Source organism: Rhagoletis pomonella, unplaced genomic scaffold (assembly GCF_013731165.1).
Source record: "Rhagoletis pomonella isolate Grant_MI unplaced genomic scaffold, Rhpom_1.0 Rhpom_scaffold_00008, whole genome shotgun sequence".
Classification (NCBI taxonomy): domain Eukaryota; kingdom Metazoa; phylum Arthropoda; class Insecta; order Diptera; family Tephritidae; genus Rhagoletis; species Rhagoletis pomonella.
Window position 1 is genome coordinate 26,817,157 of NW_023458562.1, and position 13,007 is coordinate 26,830,163.

Below are 13,007 nucleotides of genomic sequence, written 5' to 3' on the forward strand. Positions count from 1 at the left end.
AGTAAAAGTGCCACGTAAAGATAAGTTTCAAATGAAAGCAAGTCAAGCGGAAGGAAGTAGGAAGTAAAAGGAGGCTTGCCAAGCTAGCAGCGAAACAAGAAGCGCAAAAGAGTCGGAGTGCGCGCAAGTAGAAAGTCACAAACTTGCAGAAAAACCGAGTGGAAGAAAATTACGCGACACAAAATTTAAGTGGTAGTTGTTGTGGTTGGCTGTCTCGTTGACAGTGGCTTACACTGCGCGCTGCTTCTCCTCCTTCTAATGCCAATTATTACAAAAAGGACGTGAAATAAAATATTTCCTTTTTTGGTAGCATTATATTCCACGCCTTATCTCGCTTGCATTCATTTTTGTCAATTGCGTTTGCTATTTTTTTGTTTTGTTTTTGTTTTTGCTTAAATTTTACTACTCTTCACTAATTAATGCGGCATTTCTTTAGCATACCTTGAGGCGCTTAAGCGGCTAAGCGACAAGCGCACATTTAAAATCAATAAAACTAATTGGCAAAGCATATAAATCTTCGTTTGCTAAGCGTGTCGACTTAAGCAGCAGACAGCTTGGTGTGCGTGTGCGTGTGACAGCTCAGCTAGCTGATGATACTCACAAATAACATAGCATCCGTTGCCTAACTAAGCCAATCAGCTTAAAAGGCTTTTGTTTTCGTACAGGCTTTTATTATTATTATTTTTGTTTTGACTAAAATACATTTTTAATTTGCTTTCACTTGCTTTTAGTAGCTAAAATATTTGAAAGTTAGTTCGTTTGTTTCGTGGTTTTTTGAAATTAATCGGAATTATTTTTACCCGCCGAATAAATATTTGCATACATTTTTACTTTTTTTAAGGCATTATGTTTTGTTGACCGCACAAAAATGTTTCCACTTTGAGGCGGTTTAGTTGCGTAATACACACATACATACATACATATGTGTGTATATAGCAGCATTGCGCAGCTTGTTAGCATTTTTGCATGCTTTTAGGCGGTTAACCGCGGCGCTTAAATGCAAATGAACAAGCTTACGCACACACCAAACACCAAAAAGGAAGGGGGAGGGGGGGTGAGGCATTAGCGCGCATCCCATTGTTGATACCATTTATATGCTAATGGTGTATACATATTTACATATATGTATATGTATGACGAGTCCATCAATGTTCTATGTTAAATATTTAGTAATAGAAGTATTTTATAATGCTTGCGAAAGAAAAGTTTTGCATACTTTTTGTGGCGCAAATATTTAATATCGAACAAAAACGTCGAATTTTCTAAGTAATTGCGCTTTGGTGGTAAAAATTACTTATGCTTTTGATTTAAATACATAATAGATTAGTTGATGTGAAAAATAAGTATTACATAATAATTGCCGTCAATTACATATGTATGTATGTATATAATAATTATTGAGAAAAATGCATGCGCGTACATGTGTACATTTTTATGTGCTGATTATATATTTGATTCATTAGTTTTTTTTTTAAACATAAGATTTTAGGTTTTTTATAGTGTTATTGTTTTCGGAGTCGCTCCAAGAAACTGAAAAAACTTTAGTCGAAAATTTTAAGTAGATTTAAGCATTCTGAGAAACTTCGGAGCGACTCCGAAAAATTCGGAATATTTTCGGAGTTATTTTAAGATCGTATTTGCTTGAAAAGTTTCATTATTTTCGGAATGACGTCTAAAACTGTGGACAATTTCGGAGTAATTTTCAGCCTGGGCTTGCTCGCAGAAATTAGATACAAGAATTATTACAAAAGGTTTCGTATGTAGTAGCTCTTCAAAAGTAGCCAAGCTTTTTAGCAAATTTCGAGTTAGGTTTGGTACTAAAATAAAGCGCAAAAAGTATTTTCTAAAAATTTCACAGTTATTTACTCCAAAAAATGAGGAAATCTTTAAACTGACTTCAAAGTAATTTCATGCCATGTGAGAACACAAAAACTAAATGAAAATGGAAATTTATAAATTTTGTTGATCTATGCAAAAGCATCCTCAAATTCTTTCCACTCATCGAATCTGAAAAATCGTAACGTCATTGATTTCCTTAACACGAAATGTTTAGACTGTGGTCGCTTCTTCTATAGACCATTTATGCTAACCCTGAAAACCGCCCTGTAATTCAGGCGGTGTGTGATTCGTGCAGTGAAATACTCTGAACCATTTTTGAATATTTCAGTGAAACAACGCAGCTGTTGAAGTACTCGATTTCACGGCGTTAACAGGAATTGGAAATCCCTTGGTTAGCACTTTGCGTTAAAGTCTTGCCGGAATTTCGAAACCTCTTTATTGTTTATGAGGTTGTTCTGTTCCTCAATGTTTGAAAAATTTCGGTGTTTTTTCGGAGTTAACCTCAGGGCATGTTCTATCAAAACCCAGCTGTTTTCAATTATTTTGTGCAAAACAGAAATTGCTAAATATTTTGAAATTTTTGAAGTAACTCCTAAAAAATTTGGAACTTTTAACTTAAAGTTAATGTTTGAACGCAAATATGATTCTTCTGTGGTTGCTTGAATTTTCGACAGAAAAACAGAAATTTTCTAAATATTTTGAAATTAGATATTTAAAATTTTCGAACTTTTCGGAGTGTTTTCGGAGCTACTTAAAATTAATGTTTGAATGCAAGTATGATTCCTGTGCGGTTGTTTGAATTTTCGAAGCGTAAATTTTTTAACAACGCCACAAAAAAAAATCAAAAAAGACATTAATTTACAAAAACCAAAGAAAAATATTTTAAGGTAACATACAAAAAAATTAGTAAATGCTTCCGTAAAAGTTTAATTCAGTGTCTAAGTGTACCTATCCATGCCAACACATTCCAATGATACGAGTATAATATTAGAAAAATTGTTTGGTTGCAAAATCAAACAGATTTTCGAGTATTCAAGCAATCATCAATTGTTTACGCAGTCAGTTGAAATTCTTTCGTGTAAATAAATAGTGCTTTGTTGCGGAATTTGTACGAAAAATGTCAGCAATAACTACGCTGTTGATATTTAACAAAGCACAAAAAATACATATGTATATGTCGGTCCCCACCCCCAAAATGCGGATAAACTCAGCTAAAAAATGTAACTGACATTAACACCCCTCAAACATAACAATGCAGGGAGGCAACAGCTGTTGTTGGTGTTTGACAGAAGGCATAAAATACTCACTACTAGATATAGAAGTTTGTATGTGTATGCATTTGCGGGTGTACTTCACTGCTCAAGAGCGCTTTTGGAAAATAAATTGGGTTGGTTGGCTCGAGAGATGCTCATAAAAAAGCAGACGATCTTTTTTTTTTTATTTCAATGTTTATACACTTGACCTCATATTGTTTTGGTTGCGTATACCTTCTGTACTTTTAACATACTTTTCTTATTATTATTTTTTTATGTCATACATAAAAATTGGGGTTAAACAATTTTGACGCTTAACATCATTTATCCACTCTTACTATTTTCGCTTTGTCCCAAGTGGTTATGACACTTAATGACAAGTGCACATGTTTTTACCCCTAAATGTATACTAGTGGATTAGTGTAAATATTTGCTAAGTTGAGTTTGAGTATTTTCCCTGTTCAAACTAGATTTGTGATTGGCGTCAAAAATAGGACTGGACAGTATGTTTTATCTGTTTGGAGTGAAGGGACAAAGGAAGGTTGCAGATAAGTTTGATTTGCTAGCAACAAAATTTATTATGAAACACTGCCTTATAGCAATTGTAAGTTGTTTTTGGGGAAAGGGAAATTGTTTAGGGTGTTTTTGTAGAAAGTTGTATCAATATTTGTAAGTAAAACGTTAGATATTAAATCTTTTTTGTTATATAGTGTTATTTGCAGTGGAAATATAGTTTAAGACCTTTTCGGAGTAACTCCGAAAAATTCGGAGTAGTTGGGTAACTACTACTTTTCACCCATTTGTAGGAAAAAATTACTATCATGTGTTTACTGCAGGGTATACCTCACATAATGATCTTGTAGTGAATTCGGAGTGGTTGAATGAACATATATGCCTTATATAGCCGCAAGCGTCTTTTTATGAATGCTATTTCTGTAAATAGTCTCAATTCAACCAGCTACAGACGAAATTAAAATGGTTATTGAAATAAAAATTTGTTTGCATTGAAGTTTTCACTCACAAATAAATATGTACATGCATAGATTGCTAATAACACCCCTTCCATATCCTTCCTACAAAATCCTTTTTTTACACTTCTGCTCCAACTTTGTAGCACCTAATTTTCGTAATACAATTTTCATGAACTAACATTTTTTCATTTATTTTTCTTTCCCCCCACTCTCTCTCTCCCTTAATGACATTTGTCATCAGTAAGGAAAGTTTTCTTTTTTGAGCTATTCAGTACGTGATTTTTTTTCTACTTTGTGCGTACAACAGCTGTACGATTTCAATTTACTTGTAGTGAGGACACGTACTAAATATACTACGAAGGTAAGCAGCACGTAGCCTACAATGAGGCGCATGTACTTCATAATATCAACTCATCTTCGGAATATATATTCTTTGCTACTTAGAGATTTCCATTAGGTAGGACATATGGCTGAATGTAGTTGGAGAAAACTCAAAAGAAAAATATATTGGCTTTCCCAACAAAACGTATGAAAAAAAGAAATACTATATAAGTAAAAGAAAAATAAATTAGGTGTTGAGGCGTAAAAATAAATTGAAACCGAAAATTGAATATTCGTTGGGGGAAATAAAATGCCAAGCTGAAGATAGTACTGCGTGTTTTTTTGATTACAGGGAAATAAGGTATTACTGTTACTTCTATAAATTTCTGATGATGATGAATTTCGTTATAGCTTTTGTTGTTGTTGAAATGTTCGTGAGGTAATTGAAAAACATCTGTATGCTTTTTGAGGCCAAAGCATTTTTATTCATTTTTTCTTAGTGTATTTGAGGAAGAAAAAATTTATGAAAATACAGCACAGATAGGATAAGTTCAAGAAATACTTGTTGGGATAAAAAAATATACATGCTTTAATTTTTTTCATAAATTTTGGAGAATTTAAAAAATTAGGGGTAACTCCGAAAAATTAGGAGTAACTCCGAAAATTTTGGAATGATGGAAATAACCTTAGAACTTGAAATAGTTGCTTCTCCCAAACGCAAAATATAATAAGAATGATCTTAACTTCGCTGATATCTAAAAAAACCTATTTCCTGATCTTTAAATTCGATTGACACAAAAGCAATTTTGAGTTATTTAATCTATCTTCCGGGCTCTAAATGAAGGCTGTTAACGTTTTTCGAATCTGATGTTAATATCTAAAGAGTATGCGTATCCCAACTTAATCAGTAATGCGCAAAGACCAGTGTTGCCAAATATGTGAAAGCCTTGTGAAAAAAATTTTGTAAACTAATTAGTTCGTCTATTTAAGTAGCCAACCTGGCTTAGTACATAGTACATAGTACATACTAAAAGTATAAATTTTTGGGTTAGGTACTTTAAAGTGCGGGCGGAACTTTTTAAAATTCTCTTGATTTTGTATGGACGCGCACTGAATAAAAGTTGAGAATCCCTGATTTGGGTGCATGCATTTTTAATCAAATTTTAATGACATTATGAAATTCGATAGTGATTTAATTTTTTCTGGGTTTGGAAAATTCGGAGTATTTCGGCAGAATTCGGAGTGAATGCAAACAATTCGGAGTGATTCGGAGTAGCCGAAGAGCTAATATTTCCAAGATGTTTTTTAACTTTGGCAGGATTTGGTGTAATTCAGAGTAACTCGATGCATATTAGGAGTGAATATTTGAGACCGAAACCAAAAATAGTACCAAGATATACAAAATTTATATGAAAGAAAATCGAACACAATTTAATTAAGTGAAGAAAATAAATCGATATGCTTGAATAATTTTTTGCTATAATTTCAAATCCAACAAATAATTTCCATTAATATAATATATCCTTTACTTTTTTTCGTGGTTAGGGCTCGAAATATTGAAATAAATTGTATTAAAAAATCTACGAAAATCGGCTGTTTATGAGAAATAAATTAATCTTAGTTACATACTTACGTACATATATACATATATTTCTTAAGTGGTACTTAGCTCAGAAAAATTATTATTTATTTAATGCATCATCTCGAGGATGTGACCTGCTTCAATTGCGTATGAGAAAAAAAAAATGTATATATTTGCTTGTGCTTGTAATTAGTTAATTATGACGAAGGTACTAAAAAGTTAACTGACTTGAATTAGGCACATTTTAAATGTAAATTATACCTTGCTCTTTTGTTACAGTTTGTAATGGATTTTATTAAGTACGTTACCTAAGACAACTGAAGTCTAAAGTAAATCGACATGTTGTAATTTTATACAACAACATAAAATATATTTCGCTCTAAATGCATCTCGTGTGGATTGTTCACAAATTTTCACCTGGCATTGATTGTGCAAAATCAAGTTCTTTAAAAATTTCAGTTCAATATTAAACAAAATTTTTGTGGTTGGGTGCTCTAAAAATTTGTATGTATTTTAATTTTCAATACAACCAAACAAAAGTTCAAAATTCTTATTTTGTTTTAATTTTCAAAACAAAACTAAAAAAAAATAAAAATATTTAGGTAGTTAAAACATATCTTAATTACTTTAGAATTTTTTTCCACGATTTAAATTTTTTAATTTTTTATTTTTTAATTTTTAATTTTTTAATTTTTCAATATCTACAATCAAAAAATTTAGTTAGCGAAGTGAGATTTTTAGTGTTCCATTTAAATTTAAATTTTTTATAACGGTTCAGATTTTTCTCTTTTTTTAATTTGCAATAATTTTCTAATTTTCTTTGGCATTTACACAAAACTAATAAAAAATCTGTTTGCGTAGACGCACTTTGTACTACATACACACATTTGTATTTCGAAGAAACTACAAGTAATTTTTAAGCAAAAAACAAAACCTATTTTAATTCTTATATAAAAAAATATGTATATATATATATAATGATCGGATCTAAACCAGATTAGTATGGGACCACCTCTGACACACTACCTTTCCGATGTGGTCCAAAGTTATAAAAAATATTATGACGAGCTGATAACCTCCTCCTTTTTTGGAAGTCGGTTAAAAAGAGGACGAAATATTAGCCCAGCTAATGGAATGTGATGTTTCCAGGGGACTTTTCTGGCCACGATTTTTCAGACGTCCAAAATTCCGAATGGTACATATATGTCCCACCCCTCCTAGGCTGCTCCTTTTATAATTTTTATATTTGTATTATCCCCAAGCTTAGCAGATAACTAAAAGCGAGACTTCTCTTTTCGTTGGTTTCCGGATCGAAAGGGTTAAATAATGGAAGCAGTATTTTTTTCTAAAAATTTTTTTTTAAGTTTTTTTTTTAATGTTTAATAGATGCAACCAAAAAATGCTATTTTGTTAAGTGAAATTTTTTATAATACTTTAAATTTTTTTAGTTTTCAATACAAAAACAAAAAAAATTGTGTCGTTAATTGAAATAGTAATTATTTTTTGTATATTTTTACTTTATTCTATAATGGTTTAAAAAATTTAATTTTAAAAATTTTCAATACAATTAAACAACTTGATTTAGTTGAAAAAACTTTAATTATTTTATTTATACATACTTTTGTTTTGAATTTTTCTATGGAAATACAAAAATTGGTACTTTTTTACATTTTCCAACCAAAAACAAAAAAAAAAATATTCAGTGAAACGCAATATTAACTTCATATTTTAATTCTTTTTTTTTGTAAAGGTTTAAAAAGTTAAGTTTTTTAAATTTTAACAAAAATCAAAAAAATTTAAATATACATATTAATATTTTAAGGAACGTACATATAGTTTTTCATTTTTATTTTATATATTTTTTAACATTACAGAATACTCACAATAAAAAGCAATGATTTCAGCGACAACATTTTTAAAGATTTAAATTCCTTCCAAAAAGTGTTATGCTCGAGCAACTTTCAAAAGTTGTGAAGACCCTGCTGGCAGCACACTGGAATCGTTTTTGACAGTTTTCAATTACAATATTCAAAAAAAATATCCTTTTGTTAATATTCTGTGATTTATGCTGATGTCAATCTTCGTTTGAGTACTAAACTTCACTAACTTCCAATACACTGCATTCACATAACACTTTTGTATTTGCAATAGATGCTGGCTTTTAGCAAAACTCTGCACAGTTCACAAAGGTTTATTTAGTAGTAAAACAATATATGTTTTTATGAACCAACAATTGAATGTTCAATTTCAACGTTTTTTCCGCTATTTTCATTACCGGGTTTGCGACTTAAGTCTTTCGTTTGGCGGCACCGCTGCTACTTTTTAGTACACACGATCGCTTTGAATTAGGGTTCCACACGACGATGCAACGCTATTTATAACGACAATTGACCGACAGCGCAACAAAGCAGCCGCAACAGGCTGAGAAGAAGCGCGGCAGATGAGCGACAGCAACAGCAGCTGAGGCTGAGACTGAGACTTAAAATGAGGAATATAAATTGAAAAAATAAGCTAAAAGTCATCAATGAGCTGCAAGCGGTGGGTGATTTAGCGCGTTGCCAACTATAAATAGCTATGTGCAAAATATCTAATACATATAACTATTTTGTAGAGAAGCAACAACAACAAGAAACAAGAGCTGCGATAGTGACTGATGACTCCAGTGTGGCGGCGAAGCGCACTCATCTTCTTTAGAGCTGAGTGAGGCTAAGCAGCAGCAATTGTAGCACGAAATAGCAAAATGTACAATACAGCAACAACAATGACAATAAGCAGCTTCAACAATAAGCAGAGCAATAACAGTTGCAACAACAATAGCGACAAACAATTGCAGCGAACGATCAGCAGCAACGAAAATGAAATGAAAATAATTGAAGTAAAAACAAAGTAAAACGAAGCAAACAAATAAAAACCAAAGCAAAAAAAAAATATATGACAACATTAAAGAGCGGCAAACAGTTTCAAACAAAATTAGACGACGACAACAACAACAACAACAAAACAACAACAACAAATAACAAGTGTAACGAAGCGCCAACAGCGAGTTTCATGCCAGCCACATACAATGGGAGTATAACAATGCTAAAAGCAACAACAGATCTACAACAACAAAAGGCATCTTGATGTTGTAGCGTTTTCTAGTATTTAGGAGCAGCTGGGGTATCTCACCGTGAAATATTCAGATAGGTGCGCTCTTCATAGCGACTTCTTCGGTTCGAACAATTGAAGCTAGCAGTAGCAGCCGCAGCTGCAGCTCAGCTGACGTCGCTGTTGACGTTCAGGCAGCAAACGGCAGCTTATATTTATTTAGAATAGTGAGCGTTAAAGCACCGTTCGTTTTTCAAATAAGCGAATGCAAAGTATTAGTAACTGCGCGCATGTGTGTGTGTGTGTAAGGGGTAGGGGATACTTAGCTTCACACGTACTTACACTCACACAGTAGCAACAGCTAGCTGGATCACTACAATTGATCTTCTAGAGCAGCATAATTGTGAGCGCGCCGCGAAGCAACCGAAAAAATTGAGTCTAAATTGGCAACAACAAAACAAAAAAAAAACCGGGCAACACACCTACAAAAATATAAAATAGGAAAAGAAAAATTTGGAGGAAGCAAAAAAATAAATTGAAATAAAATTAATTCAATAGCAAAGCGCATTTTCCACTCAATCAACTGGCTGAGCGCCGTCAGCGAAGACGTTCGCTTTTTTTTACTTTTTTAGAATTTGCATTAAAAGCACAGCGCTCGAATCGCTCACATCAAATGTCCATAACAATGGCAGTGTTGCCAACCATTTACTGTGCAATAGTTATTGCATGCGCATACTGATACGTAGATAAATGCACATACTTTTTTACGTACTGATGTTCTAAACTTTTTGAAATTTACATAAATATTCAATATTGCAGAGATTCAATCATTCTCTTATTAATACTAAAGGCATAGGTTGCTCTAAGTAAGAATGCATTATGTTCTAAATTATTATGCTCTCTTTGCGTTCTAACTCGATTCGCTACTCTTCTTTGATTTTCTTTCACTCTGGGGAATGCCAATTAGCAAGCTATGTCTGATATGGTATGGGTCCTTGAAAATTGCATTCATTAAAAACAACAAAAAAAATATGTTTTGCATTAGTAAGCACATAAATTGAAATGGTATGCACCGATTTACTTGCGTTTTGGTTAAGTTTTTTCTTTATAATGACGAGTGCAGTTTGATAAGTCTGTATGCTTTTGTATTTCTCGCGTAGTAATAGAAAATAGAAGAAACAAGTAAAGATAATGTCTCCATCATAGTTAACGAGAACGATATCCCACACCTAAATCTAAAGTGAGCTAACACAAAGCAAGGGATCTCGTTAACCCCTTCCTCAATCCTCCTATACAAGCCAGAGTGTGGAGTTTGCAAATTTAAGCAATCGCCTTAACTTTATGGCCGCTATATCGCTCAGGTCTCTAATGATTCCGGCGTCCATAAACCTTAGTCTCCTCTTTCCCAGTGCGGGACATTCGCAAAGTAGTTGTCTTACTGATTCATGCTCCTCCTCTTCTCAGCAGCTCCTGCAGAAGTCGTTGAATGGCACACCAAATCTCTCTGATAGACTGCTAACCAGTGCATCACAGCGGCTGCCTATCTATATCTATACATATAATAAAATTGTAACGGGTCGATATCTGTACATTAGATATTAAAGAAAAGCTAACATAGGTACCCCCATATTTATTAGAGATACAGAAGATGCCAAATCAACCATTTTTAGAATTTATGTCAGTCTTTATGTTTTTACGCGCATCACTCGAAAACTAAAGCATGGAATCGAATGCAATTTTCCCCGGCGTATTTGCTTGAGGTTTAACTTAAAATATAGAAGAAAAAAATTAGAGAGTTGCCACCTGTTTGAAAATTGCAGTTAAGGTAAATTGATAAGATAAATTAAATATTGCATTGTGGCTGTCATAAGAAAGAGGCTTAAGAAGGATTATAGCCGAAAACATTTTTGTGGAAGGTTGCCACCTCTTTGCAAATTTCAATTTAATTTAATTATTTAGAAGAATTAAATAGTGCATTACGGGTATCAAGATAAAGAGGTTTAGGAAAGCTTACTGCCTGAAAATATTTTTGATGGTGGTTGCTACCTGTTCGAAAATTTGTACTAAATTAAATTGATTGAAATTAAAACAAATGAAATACATATTACAATACTGGTGTTAAACTTAAGAGGGTTTTGAAAAATTACTGTCGAAAATATTTTTGAATTTGAAAAATTTAATTCGGTTAATTTATCGAAGAAAGTGCGCGATATGTAGGTAGACTCGAGTTGGAAAAATGCTTCGTTATGTGCATAGTTTTGTTACATTTATAGAATGCCAAAACCTCGATACAACGAAAAATGCAAAATTTTTTTAAAAAATTCTGATACGCTTAGTTTTGTCTTTTATAACGGGGCTAATCTTTAGCATATTTAGAAAACATTAGAGGCTCTTGAGTCGGAACTTCGATATATAGAACTTTTTTTGGGACTTAACCTTTTGCGAAGGTTTCCATGCTCAAAATTTCTTCGTTATACATATGCGTGGGGCATTCTTCTTGTATGGAAAATATAGCAACAACGAGGTTTTTTCAGGCATCTCAGCTAAAATTTTGTTATATGTATTGAGTTTTTCGTTTCGTTAAGATTCGTTATATCAAGGGTTCACTGTATAAATACGTTGCATGAAGCGGTTTCGTGATCTAGTTAGCTTTTGGAATGGCTAAAATTTTTCCCCAGGACTAGGAGAAATAATGTTTGAACAAATCATTAACAAAATTTCGCCGTGACTCCGGAAATTTTATCTTTTGACTATTTTTTAAAGTCAAATTTAGCATCTGAGATATATGTAGGATCATTAAAACTTCCAGCTCCGGCCTATTGATGCACAACGTAAGGATAATTGCAAGCGAGATTTGGCCAAAATTTAAACACGGAAAGGTGGTTGATTTCTTCAATGAGCATCAAATACAAATAAGTATATCTGGGCAAATATTCAACCATAAATAAAATACTACTCTTTCTCAATTAATACTATAAACAGCAAAAAAAAAAAACGTAAAATCATTATCACCAATTAAATACTATGGTGACGGCCGCCCATAATCACTTACACAACTCCTCCTCCATCATTCGCTGACCCTTCCGCAATCGTTCACTGCGTGAGTGAGCGTTGACAAATGAATTGTACTTAATCGCCGTTCAATTGTCGCAACTACCACATAGCATATGTAATTACAGTAAATACGTGCATATGTAAATAGATATGTATATAAGTATTATTTTAAGTACTTACGTATGCAATTAGGCGGCATTTTCTAAGTTTGTATATATGTATGTATTGAATATCAACCGGAATTCCAACACTGCGATCGGTACTTATTAACGGTGTTTGTTGCTTTGTGAACTTAACTAACTGTTGCATTGATTTTTTTTTTGTATGCACGTATGTAAGTATGCAGTATGTTGTCATTCGGTTTTGTTATTTTCTTCTACTGTTACTGAAATTTTATTTTGCTTGCGCATTGGCTGTTGTTGTTCGTGCCATTGTCACACTGTCTAGGGGGCGAATTGCAATTTTTGACGTCCTTTTTTGATTTTTCATTCTTAATGTTTTTACTTCTGCTTTTGCTGGTAAAATTTTCATTGCAACGTTTATACATTGATCGTGACTTGGCGGTGGCGGCGACATCGTCAACTTTGTGGCTTAATGATAATGAGAAGGCTGTTGATGATTGAGGTGATGTGAGAAATGGTGATATTGGTGGTGGTGTTAACTGTAAAATTGATAGAAAAGGAATTAAGTTAAATGAATATAATAATTGCACTCATTTGATTAACTAAAATATAACTTTTTTAGAAAACTTGGAAGTCTATGCAGGCAGCAAACAAAAGAATATTAATACGAAATATTATTAGGTTCGATACCTTATAAATAAAGCATTGTGTTCTGAAATAAAATCGGAGAACAAAAACTAAATCAACCGGAAATAAAAACTTAATCACGACGTGATTA

At 32.7% G+C, this 13,007-nt stretch overlaps 1 protein-coding gene across 1 annotated transcript in view; it reads right to left on the reverse strand.

Annotated features, from left to right (window-relative positions):
- The window catches only part of LOC118744563 (pro-resilin), a 65,706-nt gene extending 53,222 nt beyond the window's left edge, over positions 1-12,484 (reverse strand). The window contains exon 1 of the mRNA XM_036477686.1: positions 12,288-12,484. Coding sequence (XP_036333579.1) covers positions 12,288-12,464 — 177 coding nt within the window. The 5' untranslated portion in view covers positions 12,465-12,484. The remainder of the gene's footprint in view (positions 1-12,287) is intronic.
- Positions 12,485-13,007: the final 523 nt, after the last annotated feature.